Consider the following 18,178-nt stretch of genomic DNA (forward strand, 5'->3'; position numbering starts at 1 on the left):
AAACTTCAATCTTGGGCGTGATTTAGGCAAACCTTTTGGAGGGAGCCGTTAAGCCTAGCCGTGCCTGTAACAGAGATGTAGCAGTGCCTTTCCGAGGTCGCTGTCGTCCCTGGCACCACCATTCTGCCCGTCCGCGGATGGAAGTGCTCGTGCCATCTGCATTGTAGCGCCTTCTGGTAGCGCAGGAGTAGCTGCGTGGTGGTTTTGTGGTACGGCTCTCTCAGCTCTTGTCCTATATTTAGTCTTTTGTGTTTCTGCTTCACCCAGCGTGGGAGCTGGGCTAACTGAGTTTTAATTGACAAGTCAAAGCCCACCGATGATTAGGCAGTGCTTTGGCTAATTAATTTAGAATGAAAAAGCAGAGCTGTTGTGGACACCCAGCTTTAGCCAATGGACCTGATCTCCTGCTCTGAAAAGAGGCAAAATGAACATGACAGAAGATTAATGTGTTTTCTAACAACTCCCAGACTTTATAAATGAATCACATTATGTTAAGCTGAAGTTTGGAGCCAGTATCTTTTTCATGTTGTGTTTTGGCCATCTTTTAAAATCTTTATTGGACATTCCCAGGAGAAGGGAAAAAATAAAAAGAGGGAAATCATGTGCAAGTCTGTAAGCCTACAACATTATTATTTTTTCATCTCATTCCTTTTGATTTGAAAAATCTAATTAACAAGAATTAGCTCTCATTAGACTGTCAAAGAGTGGAAGTTTCCAAAAAGTTTCTCTCTATGTTTTATTAAACAGCAGTGTGCCACATAAATGCCAGCATTACTTTAAAAGACAGGGAAGATTAAACAGTTCAAAACATCGTATCAGATAATTTATTTAGCAGCTGAAGCATCATTTACCTTTTTCTCACAGAGACGTTACTGATTGTGTATCTCTCTGTAGCATTCCATTGAGAGCAAGCTGCTTCAGCAACTAAGGGTATCCGAATCTGGCATTTAACCCAATGTGTTATTTATTCTATAGACCTTTTGTCTAATAGTGAATAGTTATATTTAACTTAATCTACATGAATAATTGTAGTTATATAAAAAATCTCTGATAATGGATAATTCTCTAAAAGGGTTATTTCAAACTGCAGTGGCACAATTCAGCTGGTTAGTGCATTTATTTTTTAATATTTCCCATGTGCTCACCAACGTCTCCTCTTTGTGTTCTAAATAATATCGATCCGCTGGAGTGGTCGTTTCCACTTTTTTCTTTAGTTTGTGTCAAATTATACAATTTGTTAGCAAGTTACTTCTCTGACATCGGGAGCATTAGAACGGACCTTTGGGGTGCTATGGAGAGCACAGCAGGTCTTCAGCAGCAGCGAGCTCCTGCCTCCGCTCTGGAGGGGATGCCCAAACCTGAGCAGTCTGTTGCAGCCCAGATCAAATTTGCATGTGTCAGTCACTAACAGGAAGCAGTGTGGTTAGTGGACAGTAATATTTCGGGTGGAATTACATAAAAACTGCCTCAACCATCACTGCATTCACAAAGGTTCAAGGCGGTGTGATTGCTCTGGCTCTGGGGCACATTGGCCTGATCAATTTGCAGGAACCAAGGTTTGTTGAAATTAATAGAGTCAATTTTAATCAGCCTACACCAGTTCATAATTCAGCCAATTTCCACTCCAATACAAAGAATGAAATGAGTTACTAGCAGAGATGCTTTTGATTTCCAGGGGAGGCCAGTGCCTCGACAATGTGGGACAACAACGCTTGGATTTTCTTTTATGACAACAGTACTGAAGGAGAACCTCCCTTCTTAATCCAAGATTTTATCCATGCCTTCCAGCCGAATGCCAAACTCATCATCATGTTGAGAGACCCTGTTGAAAGGTGAGCAAGGATCACTTTGCTAAAGTACACAAGAAAATTTTCTTATTATAATAATTGTATTTGCTCTTGCTGTCTTGGATGCAAATAAATGTTTACAACTTATTTCACAGTTACTTGGTTTATGATGAGGGGGTTTATTCCGCATATTTTGGCGTATGTAATTGTGATAGTGTTTTAAAGAGGGGCACATGAGTGTAAATGCCACAGTTGAGTGCCATACATAGATACCTGAGCTACTTTGTAAAAGATAATTTATACATTGCCAAATGTGATTATTACCTGAGCTGATATGCATGCCCTGGTCCTCGGCAGGGCTCACTAGACTGAGTATGGCACTGTAGTTACAGGTTGCACCATAAGTGGTCCTATGAAGTGCTCCAATTCACGTTAAATAATAAAGTTTATGTCTTCAGGGGGTATACTGTTCAAAATGGTTGAAAGATAGCAAATAGCTCCAGAGCCAGCAAATGATACAAATTATTTTTGATCTAAAAAACGCTTGGTGCAACATTCATACAAGGCTTTGCTAGGCGCTTGTAGCTTGCACAGCCAGCAGCTACACAGGAGTCCACCTTGGTCTTCCTGACTTTGCCTGCAGGGAAGGGCTGTGCTTTTGCAAAGGCATGGGCTGTTCCGGAGTGGTTCTCCATTGCGTTAGCTTTTTCACTTTTAGCATTGTGTTTCACTTTTTCTCTCCAGTCTTCCTCCAGATTCCTGGGACATTTCTTTCCACTGTGGAAGGTGATGATAATGATGAGGGTAACGGGGAGGGTGGAGGGGATGAAGGCAGAGTCCGAAAGGATCAGACCGAGGGGGTGTGAATTCCTTCTCTCTGTAGCTCCATGGGGATCTTCAGGATACCTGGGGCTAGGTCAGTGCGCAAGGGCAAGGCGCCAGTAACACTCAGGAGAGAGAAGGGGATGCAAATGATGACGGGGACCTGGTGTAAGCTCAGGCACTGGGAGAAGAGTGGGCACAGGGTGCTTGTGCAGGCAGCATGTACCCTGCTGCCCAGCAGCTGCCCGGAGCAACCTGGCAGTGGGAAGGGCTGGGTGCTCCTTGCCGAGCTTCCCTGGGGGTAGGACGTGGCTCCTGGTGAGAGGCAGAGCTGTGAGAGCGCTTCCCATCTCCTGTGTCAGAAAGCACAGCTCTCAACTTCTAATGGCATCTCCTGACCTCAGGATTTAACAGATGGTAATTTTATGCGAGAGAGCTGGCAGAAGTGGCTTCCTCATGTAAATTACCGACAAATTCCCTGATTGCTTTAACCGCCCTGTGTAATGTGGGTGTAGCTCTTTGCCAGCTTTAATAAGGGTGACATAAAAAGTCAGCTTCTTCTCCCTCGCTGTATTTACAATAAATCGGTTTCTTTTTGTTTACGATCCCCTATGCCCTTGTTGCTGATAGCTCATCTGAACCGCAGGAGCAAAAGCAGCTGCGGCAGAAGGGCAGCCCAGGCAGCCCCATCAGCGATGCAGGTCAGCAGGGCAGTTGCCTTGCCGTAGCCAGGAGGACGTGGGTGCTGCACAGGCTCTGGGACAGGGTCTGATCTAAACTGCATGGGGTCTGGGTTGTCCCCCAACGGGGGATATGTGGAAGATGTTAATTTTCGTGATGTTGGGTGTCAGTGGCATCATTATTTCTTTGTAATGGATGGCAATTGAAGGTAAGGACTTCAAGTAGCTGGAACAGCTGAAATCCTAAATCAGCAAAGGTTTTATTTCAAGGCAGATGTCCCCAGAATTAAAAACAGATGGAAAGAAACAGAAAATCTCAACTACCCTGCAGAGAGAGAACTTGTCTTCAAGAACTTAGTTTTCCATAAGATGTCAGCAAGCCTTAAAAATGATGCGTTTATGTTAATGAATGATTAGAAATACTAATCAGGCATTTTAAATCTTTTAAATAAAATTGCAGCCAGGCCCATGCTGTACATGATGCCTGCTGGCTGACTTCCCCCAGCAGGAAGCTTTTCACCTGCTCTGCCAGGAGCAGTCCGTCCTGCCATCCATGGGACGAGCTGAGCAAGCCCGAGTCTGGTTGAGGTACATGTTTTTCCGCAAGCAGGAGGTACTGTTGTGTGCCTAAATTAGTTGTAGTCGGCTGGCTTTGTCCCTTAGCTTCTCCCCAGCTCGCCTTCGCACCCTGTGCTGGTGGGGTGGCTCTTGGGTGGGTGCAGCATGAGGGACCCCAGGTCTGCCACTGCAGAGGGAGAGGAAAAACGTGATGCTGTGGTTGTGGTCCTCAAGCACCGGTGGGCATCACTTTGAAACAGGCTGCCCAGCCAGTCTAGTCCAATCCCGGTACCCTCCCTCTGGTCTGAGAGGGAATTTTTTCATTTAAAGAAAACTGTCTGAAATGCATTTGCCAGGCTGGGAAGAACTGGACAAAAATCGGAATCTTTGTCTTTCTTAGCTGGGGACTCCTATAGGTAGTATTGGGTGCCTCTGCCTCATTATAAAACATAATGCATAAAAAATATGCATAAAAGTTGAATTAAAAGCGTCCTGCAACAAATTATCCTTTTTCTTCCTTTTTAAATGATCAGAGAGTCTTCATTTTTTTCATATGGTAAATAAAATCCCGTTCTTGCAAAACAGTAACATAAATAATGAGTGTAGAGGGGCTATTCCTGTGCTTAAGTGCTTTGCTGGATTAGGACCTAAACTTTCTAAATTAAATGATGAATTTTTAAGTACCTGTGGAAATCTAGGGAAGTTGAAAAATAAATGAAGTGCAATACAACAGGTTACTACAGCAATAAAATGAAACCTAAATAGATTGATTTTTTTAGGTCATTTCTTAGTCACCTGTGTTTTTTTGAAAGCGGCTGAAAGATATGTAGGATTTCTGGAATTTTGTCGAGAGGTGGGTGCTATGGAGGTGTAATGTTTGTGCTGCACTTTCAGGGAAGGGACTCCTTCTCAAGTGTTAATTGTCTACAAAATCCTGCAGTATTGTTGGGGTTCTGGTCATAGATTCTAAGCCTAAAGACAAAATAAAGTTAAAATATCACATTCGGCAGATCTAATACTTATGCCACATCAGAGCATTTCCTTTGTCCCTTTGAGCCACGTTTATCTTGTAAAAGTTTAGTCAGGATTTCAGGGATTAACACTAAAGTAGGTCTTTAACTTGTCTGTGGGTTTGGGGTTGTTTCACCACCATCACCCTTAAAAAAGACTTAGATAATCTCTTTTAAGTTCTATTAAGCAATTGTAAAACTTGTGCTAAAAATAAGAAGTGAGGGGATACTCCTGTGCTGTAACTTGGGGGAATTCCTGTTGCTGCTGCTTCTGCTGGCTGCAGCAGCTGGTGCAGGGGCGCTGCTGGCCTGCAGGCATGCGCGGGTGTCCTGCTGCCCACGGAGCAGCGGTGGGACTGCTTGGGTGCAATCGTGAGCCATTCACCTAGCTGTAATTCTTCAGCTTAAAAAAACCCAGGAGTTGGAATGCTGGAAATTGGATTTTTTGGGGATGGAAAGTCAATGTAGGATTGGAGGTGGAGCTTTCTGCCAAAAACTAGCGTATCTGGACTCTTTTCTCCTCTTGATGGTACCAAGCTTAGGGAATCGTATAAAAATCACTCTTTCTAACCCATCCCATTCCTGTGTCGGTTTCGAAATCAACTTTAAGCTTTTGCAGTGAGGGCCAATTCTGTCCATGGGAGTGTGGAGCACTAGATTCAGAGGGGCACCGATGCCAGCCACGACCAGTTCTGCTGTTCATAGGTGATACTAGATTAAAGTACATATATTTGAAAAAATTGCTTTCAGGATAAAACACTTGCTCACACGTTTACTAGGGTCAGGTTTGTAGAGGAATGAAGCTGGCTTAATTAACATTGGTAATATACAGCTGTGCAGTGGCTTCAGGGTTGGGGGGTTGGCCCGATGTAGATAAGGTGCAGCTGTGGCTGGTTAAGTTAAGTGGCTGAGAGCCAACGAAGAGGGACAGCCAAGGAAGAGAGAGGAGGAAGAAGCAGAGAGAAAGCACATGTCCTGGATGAGGAGAGACGAGGAGAAGGCAGCAGAGGAACTAGTGTGAAGAGTATCTTGGTATGTGATAGTAAAAGACCTTGTTGCAGCTGGCTAGTTTGGAGAGTGCCGTGACACAGGTTCTTAAGGGATGCTGACCTTGAAAGCGGGGAGGATGTTTAGCACCTCCCTGGAGTGGGTGTTACTTTGAGCCAAAACCCATTGAAGTGAATAGAAAAAATAGAAAAGCACTGAGTGGCTGAGCAGGCTGTCGGTGGGGCAATGTTACCCATATCCACCCTTCCCCTCAATTCATGTAACTGTTAGCCATTGCCACGAAAACAAATCTTCTTTCACTTCCTCTGTCATTTACTTACATGTATCTCATTTGCAGATTGTACTCGGATTATCTGTACTTTGCAAGCGCTAATAAATCTGCGGAAGATTTTCATGAAAAAGTGGCAGAATCACTGCAGCTGTTTGAGAACTGCGTGCTGGATTACTCACTGAGAGCCTGCGTCTACAACAACACCCTGAACAATGCCATGCCCGTACGTATTTCCAAGAACATTTGATTCCTTGCTTGTTTAACGGGACGTTGTGTCGAGGTTATTAAAATACTGAAATACGGTGCAGATCAGCGTCAAGAAATAAAACTTTCTCCCTTTTCATTTCTAAAGCGGATGACAAATATATATGTAAACATGTAAAAGCTGATGTACTGGCTCAGCTGTCTCCTCAGTCTGTTCCCCGATGAATGCCAACAGCAATAATATGGTCTTTCTATTGTGCAAGCGTATGGGGAGCACATTCAGTGAAGATTACAGTTTAATGTGTAAGCTTTTTGCAGATGTCTCCAAAAAGTAGCTCTGGCAAGGATCTTTGTGGTATGAAATTGCCTCAAAATCAGAATAAATTATCTATTCTTTCTCAAGAAAGGGCTACCAATAACTAGATAAAACTTTAATTTTTTTTGTAATTGTGCACATCAGAAAATGATAATGGGAAATACAGAAACTTCTGGCTGGAGAATGGGTAAGTATTACAGGCTCAGTATCCCAAAATTCACATTTTTAGTGTAGAACTGACTTCAAGTTTTTCTTCAGGGGGGAGAATAATAGGGAAGAGATTGACTTGGAAGCGTCACGTCTGGCTGGTTTGCCACTCGATCCTATTTTATTTGCTGAGGCTGTAAAGGACTCTGAGGGAGTACTTCCCTCCTTTGTCTCCAGGGTGAAGTTACTGCTGCTTCCACTCGATAAAATAACCATAAAAGAGTGTGTTGTACAGGCTTGAGCCTGCAGCAGGAGGGCAAGAAGGACATTCTTCCTACCTTGGCAGGTAGGCTGGAGCTGCTGGGCTTTGATGATAGCCTCCAGGACCTCACGGAGGTGCGATTTTCCAGCCGCCTGCTTGCACAAATGCATTTCTTCCAGCGTGGGGACAGAAAGGCAGAGAGAGATCCAGAAGGAAAGATTTTCCTCTTGTCTTCCTCGGGATGCAGAACCAATCTTCATTTGTTGTCTTAGGCAGCCTTCTGGAGAAGATGTTTTTGAATGAACAGAGGATGCCTCTTGCCAAAGAGCCACAGGCAGGTGTTTGTAATAAACCACAAATGCTCCCTGTGCTCCTCAGTGGGCTTTTTGAGCTGCTGCTTCTTCAGCCAAGTTGCTGAAGTTTGTTATGTGCGTGGTTTGCTACATATTGAAAAAGTAGATATCGTTTTCCCCGGTGAGATCATTAGATTGCTGATAGGGTGATGAGGCTAGAAGGATTTTGTTTTGCCATTTGTTAGTGTATTCCTGAAACAAGGGAGGCATCATAGACATCGTTGCTGCTGATAGACGCTAACCTGGAAAGAAAAGGGTGTTTGTCACCTTATCCTCACTTAGAATCAGTGAAAAGCGTGTTACTCGGAGAGAGGCATGCCGAGCCAGGGCGATCAAACTGAACGTGCAGAAATGGGTTCTGTGGAGGGAGGAATGTCTCGGGGAACTCTACTGTTGCCTTTGATGTATAGGGGAAACACTGGGGCTTTATGGAAAAGAGACCGTCTGGCTGAGAAGACCAGCCAGATGAAAAAGAAGTCAGTACAACACACTGTGTAGGGAAGAAAATCAAGGTTCTTGCTGATCCCAAGAAAACTGAAAATCGGGGGAACATATTCCCCATAATTTTAACTCGTATGCCTCCATAATATTAAGTAAAATTAGTTAAAATCCTCTTTCTGGTGAAATGCTTTAAACAAGGTTCTAAGCCCGTGTGGGAAAGCACTTTAGTCCCAAATGATACCACGCAGCCGATGCTTGCCCTTCGCTCACCTCCATCTCCCGGGAAAAAGAAAAGCAAAACCCATCACAGAGCCGTGTGTTTGCCCCCGTGTTCAGTGAAGTGGGGTGTTGCTGAGGTCTGGAGTGCTGCCCTGCCAGGATTAACATGTATTAGGCTGATGTGTTAAACAAATATGATGTTTTGAATTATTGTGTAGCACTTACGTAAACAAGTCTGCTAAATATGGGGGGTTACTGTTACAAGCAGCTAAAGACACACATCAGAATCATACATTATGATAATAACGACTTGGCAATAATGCAAAATATGGCTTATTTTACTGGAATTTAGGTATCAATTTAGGGTATGAGTCAGTGTAAGGAGCAAAAGAGACTATTGTTATCTGACTTCATGGGTTCTGCGGTAACGCGACTTGAAGATGTTAAGTCTCCTTTATGAAAGATACTTATGACTTGGGATTCATGTTTCTCTCCTCTGAGCCTGGAGGGATTTAGAAAAATATTTATAAGCACAGTTGGAGGTTGGACTTTTAAGAACACCAGACTACCCTTTTTATATTTCAACTTGTTATGTAAAATTGAGGAGGGAAGAAAAACAGAGATTAAGTCAGGACAGGCTGAAAAACTGCCTTTTCGCATCTCTGGTCTAACCCAGCCTGGTGCTCCCCTCGCCTCTCAGACAATGCACCATTAACACTGTCTAGCCGCCGCTGCTACTGCAGCTTGGATCTAAACCTAATTATTGCAATCAGAGAATACAAGCAAACACACCCAAATCTAATTCCTGACACCAAATCAGAATATTTGTACTATTGGTGGCAGCATGATCCAGTGCAGCTGATATTCAAGGTGAATTAAGCAGCCCTAAAACCTGGAGAAGGTAGCAGGAATAAGCATCTTCCCTTCCTCTGCTGTGCCTCTCGAGGGATGAAAGCCCTCAGTGTCTCCATGAAGGCTGGGTCATCCCAAGCACGGAGGAGCATGGAGCTTGAGGCGGTCGAACATCCTTCTGCACACGGTTGTCTCTGTGCAGCGCTTTCATGCAGACCTGTGACTGAAGCAGCAAGTGCCCATCCAAGCCCTTACTGAAATGACCTTTCACCAAAAGAAAGGTCATTTGCAAAGATTTCCTTAAGCTGCACTAAAACTAAGAAAAAAAATTTAAAAATTTTTGGATATGCTGTCTTTTCATGGTGCTTCAAAAGCAGGTATTTGGGATTTTTGCTCAGAAGACGGAGGTGGGTGTTGGTTTCTTACTGCTAGAAGCGTTGGTACATGAATTGATTTTCATTTGTTTGTGTTTTTTGGTGTTTGGTTTTTTTTTTTTTTTTGGTGTGCTTACAGGTAAGGTTACAGGTTGGGCTCTATGTTGTGTATCTTTTGGACTGGCTGACGGTTTTTGACAAAGATCAGATACTCGTTCTTCGCTTGGAGGACCATGCATCAAATGTGAAATACACCATGCACATGGTGTTCCAGTTTCTGGATCTCGGTAGGTGTCTTCTGGCTGTTTTGAGACAAGTGAAGAAAATCATTAGTATCCCTCTTCTAGGTCAGTTTTGCTTTATTAAGAGACAAAACAGAAGCATGGGAATCTGTCTTGAAGGATGCATTAATCTTGTTGCCTGGAGGCAAGCAAAATTAAAATTCCCATAGAAAGGCTGGTGCTGGAAGATCTTAGTAAGACTCTATAAAGAAAAAAAATCAAAACCATTCAGAATGTAGGAATATATCTCACCATACAGAAGCCAGTCCTGCTTCTGAAGGCAGTCAGGGCTTGTTTGTCATGGGATTACATAGGTGCAAGATCTATCCCACGCAATTTAAATCGAAACGCTACCACGGTGTGCATGCTGTTGCCAGCATGCACCAATCCAGACTCTAAATCTGAATATGATGAAAGGTTGTGTTTCTAGCCAGAGAGAAGGGGGAAATTGTGTTTTTGCTGTGTTGATTGAGACATCTGTTGCTAATCCTCAGAGAAACGCTGGCAGACAAAATGTTGCCCAATGTTGATTCGACAGTAGCGAGAGGATGAAAATGTGGCTGCAAAATAGTCTGGCTGGTCCAAACACTGGTCTAGATGATGAGAAAGTTCGAGTGTAGCAGACTGAACAGATGAAGAGCTTGGCATCTTCTTCCTGAATATGGTTTACACTGGAAAAGTCTGTGGGATTCTATCTTGCTGAAGTACATTGTCAAGGGCTTACGTTTCTTTCTGGAAGGGGGGCATCACTATACCTGTGTACCACTTTGATCTCATTGACGGCCTCCAAAACAAACAAAAAGAAGGCTTACGTGAGTGAGGCTTGTAGCGTTTCTACCAGGTATTAGATAAGTCACATCATCAAATGAAATAGCAGTATAAAAAATTGCAACTCTAGAATGGAGAGGCAGTTGTTTTCAATGTCATAGTTGTTTTCTGAAAACAGATTTTTTCCCTCCAGAAATGATTTATGCTGCTTGTTTTAGAGATGATTAATTAACGTGAAAGGAAAAGATATTATATCCATATTTACTAACAGTGATTTATTTTGCTAATCTAAGACTTTATTCAATATTCTGAAACATCATTGCTGCTAAGGCAAATTCCATTTGTCTTCCCCTGGCAAGCCTTCTGAGTTAGTCATTTGTCTTCTTGTTTGGCTTCTTTACCATGGCCATTTTTTGTGAAATATTTTGAGAAAAAATTCTATTTTCCACAGAACCTCTAAGTGAGAAGCAAGAAGCTCTGATTACGAAGAGTCCTGCATCAAACACTAGGCGACCTGAAGACAGAAGTCTGGGACCTATGCTACCAACAACGAAGGCAATTTTAAGAGATTTCTACAGGCCTTTTAATACAAAACTGGCACAAGTTCTTTTTGATGATGCTTTTTTATGGAAGAGGACATAATATGTAAATTTAGTGCCACAAATACACTGCTTAAAGGAGTTTTTATTTTTTTAAATTCTATTTTTGTGTGTGGATATTTACATTTTTCCCATTCCAAAGAGAAGCCGATTGATGAGCTGAGACTCTCACCTTCAGTCAGCACACTTCACAACAGTTATACCACGTTTTCCTTGTGAGAATGTAAAGCATTTTGCTTATCAGTTTATTGCAACTTCTTTTACCCTGGCAAAAGAATGGAGTGGAAAAACATTAGTACAAAGGTGGTTTCTTAAACTCTCCACGGGGATGTTGAAGTTTAACCTTCTTTAAGATGCTGCAACACAGAAATAGCATCAGTTTCCTACAATTACGCTTATAATCTCATTTTCAATATATGTTATTCATTCATTTTTTCAAACTATCAATGTCATTTAGTCATTAAAATTTTTAATTGAATTCAACCTAAAATTTCATTTCTTTTTGTCAGCACATTCACAAATGGTCTTCGCTTGCACTCAGGTTTTTATGTTTCCTTAATTCTGAAACAAAGATAAGGGATAATTGCATTTACATAAATTTCCAAGTCTAATTTATATCTTCAAGATAAATGGACTTTCCTAGTCACAGTTCTTGCAAAAGAAAATCGTATATTCCAGGTAAGAATGGATGACTGAAATCTAAACAACAGGGCACATTTAGCATTTAGTATAACAAATCCGTTGTCTTCCATATTTTGTTCATGTAAATATGAATACCTATCATTTAATCATATCATTCACATGTTTTCCCAGGAAAGCACTAATGGGCTGGATGTGAAGTCCATCGCTGGCCGTGGAGAACTTTTATGGAGTTTTCTGTTAGGTTCTACACAATTACTCTTCTCCACTACCAAGAAAAATGTAGTTTAAAATCAGTATGAGATCTTGTTATTAAATGCATCCTATAGCAAGGATGTGTTACCTAATAAATTAGTTGCACGTTATGTGTTTCCCTCTTCAGGAAAAACGTCTATATCTAGTTAAAAAGGTTGAGGTATGCACACTTAAGAAAAAAAAAAAAAGTAAGTTATGGAGAAACTTTGGACTATCTGAAAGCTTTTTATTTGACTAAAATGGCTGGATTTCTATATAAATGCACAGTAGTTCAATATTTGATTTCCAGCACACCTGGTTAGGGTCACTGCTAGCTGCAGTCTTCCTGCAGGTGGAACTGGCCAGTGTGGTGTACCTGAGCTGGGGACTCTTGAGGACAAATGAAAATGCTGCCTGGGGATAATTTGCTGTCAAGGGCTAAAATAATTGTTTCTTCCCAGAGTGCATCTTGGGTGGGTCAAATGAAACTGATATTTAGCTAGCAGGTATCAAAAGCCCAAAGACTTATCTCTAATTGCCTTCATGTGCCCTTTCAACCTCTACGCTGAGCCCCACAGCAGAGCTTACTATGGAGTCGCAGATACATTTAAAAGTACTAAGGGTAACTATTCACCGTCCTGCTCCACAGGGACAGATTTTTCCCAGTTGAGAATTAATGCTGAAAACTTAATGAATCCTGAACATTTCACACATGAATATGATCGATGACGTGACATTTTTTGCAATAGAAGCCCATTTCTAGGTTCTTTGCCGACTGGTAACGTGCTGTTTAAAAAGGATTGGGTCTGGCATTTGGAAAGCCCAACGTAAGTAGTTTAGGGAAGTAGTTCTAGACAACCGTAACAGATTAGTTCTGGTTCAGAAATGCTTACAGACCAGAAATGCTTAGAGAACTGACTGAGCATGACATGTTTTAGCAGTGTAAAAAATAGTAGCATGGCAGCATGAATCAGAAAACTAGAATGAATTCACCAGTGTTTGCAAATGTAAAATTTTCAGTCAACAATTTATTTACACTAAGGATTTCTGCCAGCTGTGCTCGGAATTAGAGTCAACACTCTGTGGTCGGGATAACTATACAAAATGTTTGCTAACCTGGTCTGCCATGGTCAAATATTTCCACGTAGTTGTCAGCTAGAACCATGACCTAACGATATTATCTTACCTAAAAGCTAATGAATGTACCTGTCATTATCATTTAGCGTGAGCATTAATCCCATGACCAAATGACACACACACTGGTGTGTGGCACGGAACTCTTCATCTTGGCCAGCAGCCACATGCAGTCCACCGGTGGTCGGGGAGATTCTCTCTGCCCTTTGCCTACATATATAATCTAAATCAAAGCGTCCTTCATGGTCAGAATTTCTGCTTTAGGCTGAATCATACCCAGCACCCTGCTAAATGGAGGTCTTGCCTAGTTCTGACTCGGTGGCAGGAGAAAGTTGGATGTTTTCTGTATGGTGGCGGACACGTGTGTCCAAGTGTGGATAAAATCAACAGGGAGTGTCCTCATGCCGTGTGTAGCGCAGTAACACATAGGGAAGGGGCTATAGATCATCGCTTAGGAGCCTGTGGTCCTTCTGAAAGTGAAGTCTCCAACGAGGCTGCTTTTATAAAAGTCATCTCTTTCATGAGCTCCAAAATATGATCTCTTGGTGTAGCACATTGCAACTTTATACTGTGGGGTTGTGGCATGACTAAGTATCGTAAAATAGCAAATTAACTGTCAAGGGGACATCTTGGAGGTAAGGATCTTGCTCTCTAGTCCAGACTATAAAAATAGTGTTGATCTGGTGACTCAGAATATAATAAAACGGCATTTGATTTTCCTGAGTGATATGACAGCACTGGGTGTCAGACCCCGTGGTCTTCAGCTGCAGAGCAGACGGCGTGCCACTGCCATTCAGTGGCTTCACTCCAGCCTCACAGCCAAGCTCTACATAGGGTAAGGCTCACCCCAAGTTCTTCCAGTTCCCTTTACCCCTCTTGACAATTCTACTTGTGAAAGAATTCAGTAGTAGTAGTATTATTATTCACAGAAGCACTGAGCTGCCTACGTTCCCAGAACAGTAATTTGCTCAGAAATCAGATTTATTATCAACACAATATATTTTCACGTTTGCCAAAGCATAGCAGTGGCTCTTCGCAAAGATATCAGAAAATGTGTCTCTCATACTATGTCTCTGCTGAACAAAAGTAATTGGGCAAAGATGCAGCTTTCCTGAGCGCAAAGGCACGGAGGGAAGGGTCGCTTCCAAATATTCTTGCTGCTACTGCAGATGAATGTGAAATGTGTTTTCTGTAAGACCTTGCATCTTCGGGCCAAACATCTTGGCTGGCTGGAAAAAGCACAGTCAGAAGATCTCCTGCTAAGAAAAACAGGCACCGGTTTACATGGGAAATAGTCTGTTGTTACCTGTAGAGTCCGGTCCATAGGCTTGTATGCTTCAGCTTAATGAACTGAAGATAAACAGTGACGTTGTCACCGTTCTGAACATATCTTTCTGCCAAGAAATTAATCCATCTTCCAACTAAGCCAGACGCTCATTTATTAAAGACAAGGCACAACGGTGTCACCAAAAGTTCCTCCTGCTACATGCTATACATGCTCCTAACGCAGGCATGTTAAAGGGGGCATTTCACGAGCAGTGTTTTCTAACAGAAATGCTTGTGTTGCAGTACCATCTTGTGGTCTATGTAGGCAATACTTCGTGCCGTGGACATACATGATTTTTCTTTTCTTTTTTTTTTTTTCTACATTTTAAAAAGGCGGGTGCAAAAAGAAAAAATAATTTTCAGTTCTTTTCAGATGTGCACAGGAATAAAACTTGCAGCGCAGCCCAGGAGATGGGGAGCCTACGGAGAAGCACTGACTCCGCACAGCCCCCAGCATCATAGAATTATGGAATCACTTAGGTTCAAAAATACCTTTAAGATCACTTGAGTCGAACCGTAAACCTAACACTGCCAAGCCCACCGCTAACCTGTGTCCCTAACTGCCACACCTACACACCTTTTAGACACCTCCAGGGATGGTGACCCCACCAGCTCCCTGGGCAGCCTGCGCCAGGGCTTGATGATGCTTTTGGTGAAGAAATTCTTCCAAATATCCAACCTAACCCTCCCCTGGCACAACTCGAGGCCATTCCCTCTCGTCCTGTCGCTGGTTCCCTGGGAGCAGAGACTGACCCCACCTCGCCACAACCTCATCCCTGCAGTCCCTCCTGGGGAGCTGCCGCAGGGTCCTGCCTGCCTGCACTGCTGCAGCCTCCCACAGGGACCTGCCGACACCAGTGCAGACCATCGTGCAGCACCTACCTCTGCACGGAAGGAATTTGTTAGATTGTGTTATCGTAGTAGTACTTCTAGTTATTAATGAGTAGTCAGCTCAGAGCAGGTACCAAACTGCTGTTGGGCTGTGGCCTGGGAATCCCGGTTTGCAAAGATGCTGCTAAGGGTGTTGATCCACACTTCTGTCCATAAAGGCTCTTTGCCTATATCAAGGGAAAGATGCCATCAAGTGGGTGAGGCCAGGGAGATGCTCGCCTCCACACTTTCGGCTGTGTCCTGCTAGGGACCCCTGCTTTTAAGTCACAGCTCCTGTGGAAACTCTGCCAGCTCTCTGCATTGCCTCAATCAATAGAAAGGCCCTTAAAATGATTGCCAGCATGGCAGGAGCTTAATGGACTGCCGGGCTGAAAGCTGCCGTTGAAAATTAGAGGCCTGCTGTGTACATATTAAGGCACAATTAGCAGAAAAGAAGGTTTGGAAGAGACACGAATAGTAATCAACGCATTGCATTTCAGAGGAAAGACACACTTTCCGTCCGTCGCCCGTGTCATTGCTGAGCACCCGTCTTCTGGGTGGAAAAGCTGCTCCTCCAAGCGGGTGTAGGTGCGTTGGTGTCTTTGCATGTGGGCTGGCAGGGGCAGGGGCTGCTCTCACCCCTGGGCACGTCAGGCTCCCTGGGTGTCCGTGTGCCTGCTCCTGGTATCACCCACCAAATGTACTTTTCTCCAATGATGGCTGCAGGAAAAGGGAGTAAGATTTGTGTGCACATCTGTATCATGATGACTGTGGTTTGACTCCTCTGATGCTCGCAGTGGTGAGAAGCCCCAAACCCATGATGTGACTGGTTCATCACCTCTGCTTCCTGGAGTAAAAAGCCCCAGTGGGTGATGTGAGTGCAGCTGGTACCTGGCTGCTTTCCCCCAGAATCACAGAATCACAGAATGGTTGGGGTTGGAAGGGACCTCTGGAGATCAGGTAGTCCAGCTCCCTTTAACAGCAGGTTCAGCTAGGGCAGGCTGCACAGAACCACGTCCAGGTGGGTTTGGTATGTCTCCAGAGGAGACCCCACAGCCTCTCTGGGTGGCCTGTGCCAGTGTTCCCTCACCCTCAAGGTAAAGAAGTTCTTCCTCATATTCAGCTGGAACTCCCCGTTGTTGCAGTTTTGCCCGTTGCCCCTTGTCCTGTCGCTGGGAACCACTGAAAGGAGCCTGGCCCCGTCCTCTTGGCACTCGCCCTTAAGATATTTAATAGACATTGGTGAGACCCCCCCTCAGCCTTCTCTTCTCCAGGCTGAACAGGCCCAGCCCTCTCAGCTTTTCCTCATATCCGGGATGCTCCAGTCCCCTCATCATCTTGGTAACTCTGCTGGCTCCTCTCCAGTAGTTCTCTGTCTCTCCTGAACTGGAAAGCCCAGCACTGGCCCCAGTGAAGAAAAGCCATGCCCTTTGGCTTCAGTTTGTATCCCCAGCCCAGCAGCAGGGTCCCCCCACACACACCATAACACCCTCCTTCCCTGCCTCCCCACTTGCTTGCTGTCCTTTGGCTATGGCTCACAGCTGTGGAAGATCTAGAGGAAAAATGCTGAAAATACAACTCTAAGAGCTTTAAAAATACTGTTTAGTTGCTGAAGTAGCAGTTGCTGCAGTAACAACTTACTGTGTGGAAGTGGTGGCATTGCAAAGCTGCTGCATGGGGCATCTTCCCAAGAAGAACACGGGCAAACATTGCCTTTTGCTCTCAAAAAGAGGGGCAGAATAATTCACAGCACTTCCCTCAGTCTGTGTACGTCTTGCACACTTACAGAACGATCTCTTCCTCTACTAATGAATGGGAACGAGGAAAGGGAAGGGTTGTGCTAGTACTCAGCCCTGCAGTAGAAGAAAAGCCTCACAGCAGCTCCCAAAACTATTTATTTTAGGCTACAGAGGCCTAAGCCACAGATGACTTGCAAATAACGTGGGGTTCAGCTTTTGATGAAGCTAAAAGCAGTGCATCCTGATTATTGAACATTTTGGGTTTCTCAGAGACCAAAGATTTGGGGCTGCCTGCATCATACCTGTAGTGAGATGTCACAGTTTAGCCAACCAAGCTGGGTCTTCTTCCACAGCGAAATCTTGAAAAAAGAGCTTGTAGAAAAAAAACCCTTATGTTTAAAACTTCGGTGTTTATTTTTCCTTGGTCTATAGACTTGTCGAACACATCTGTAAGTCAGACAAGCACACAATATAATTTAGGTCATGCCCAGCTTTTCTGTCTTCCCAGCTCAGCTCTCGTGGTGACACATGGCGTGCGCAGATTTATTTATACACAGTACTCGGGGCCTGAATTGACTTCGTTTAAGTGACTGCTGCTTTCTCAGGTCTTCTATGAGAAGAGCAATTACCAACCCCGCACTTGGAGAACAATCACACTGCCGTTAAATAGGCATTTCAAGCAGAAATACACTTGGATATCTCCAGCCAAGTTATCCCAGACCTGGAAGACGCCAAGGGTTGCCTTCTGTGCTGTCCTGCCTGCGTGGCCCCAGTTACCCGGGTGGTTAATTGGATCTACACATGGTAACTTTTCCTCTAGTTTGTTGAATTCAGAAACAGAAAGCAATGCAAAATGCTGATCACTGATGCAAACAGGGCACCCCAGGCAGTGTGGCCCTGCAGCAGGGCGAGGAGGCAAAGGCTGCGATACAACAGCTACAGAAAGGGGTGGAAGGAGGGGGGAAATAAGAAAGAAATGCTGCAGTTGGGTCAAATGAGATCCTGGACAAATGCGACAAATCGATTGGGCAAAATTGCGTGGAAGAAGGTAAACCCAAGCAAGGTAGCCAAAAAATAGAAGAAATCAGACAGAAATAAGCAGAAGGAGATGTACGGCTGTCAGATGAAAAGAAAAGGTGGGTTTTTTTGACTATCTGAAAAGACTTAGGGAGGGAAAATCATGGTATAACCTGGGGAAACTATGCTGGCTTGACTGGAAAGGGATCGGCTGAGCCCACTGCAGACTTGGCTTTTGTTGCATGTTGCACTGGGAGGTCTAACCTC

General features: G+C 43.8%; 1 protein-coding gene across 2 annotated transcripts in view; it reads left to right on the forward strand.

The window, feature by feature from the left end:
- Window positions 1-11,435, forward strand: part of CHST15 (carbohydrate sulfotransferase 15) — a 46,091-nt gene extending 34,656 nt beyond the window's left edge. For both annotated transcript variants that reach the window (XM_055798142.1, XM_055798144.1), the window contains 4 exons: window positions 1,676-1,832; window positions 6,203-6,359; window positions 9,444-9,591; window positions 10,805-11,435. In XM_055798142.1, coding sequence (XP_055654117.1) covers window positions 1,676-1,832; window positions 6,203-6,359; window positions 9,444-9,591; window positions 10,805-10,995 — 653 coding nt within the window. In that variant the 3' untranslated portion in view covers window positions 10,996-11,435. The remainder of the gene's footprint in view (window positions 1-1,675; window positions 1,833-6,202; window positions 6,360-9,443; window positions 9,592-10,804) is intronic.
- The last annotated feature ends 6,743 nt before the right edge of the window (window positions 11,436-18,178 follow it).

The sequence above is a fragment of the Falco peregrinus genome, chromosome 1 (genome assembly GCF_023634155.1).
Source record: "Falco peregrinus isolate bFalPer1 chromosome 1, bFalPer1.pri, whole genome shotgun sequence".
In the NCBI taxonomy this organism is placed as follows: domain Eukaryota; kingdom Metazoa; phylum Chordata; class Aves; order Falconiformes; family Falconidae; genus Falco; species Falco peregrinus.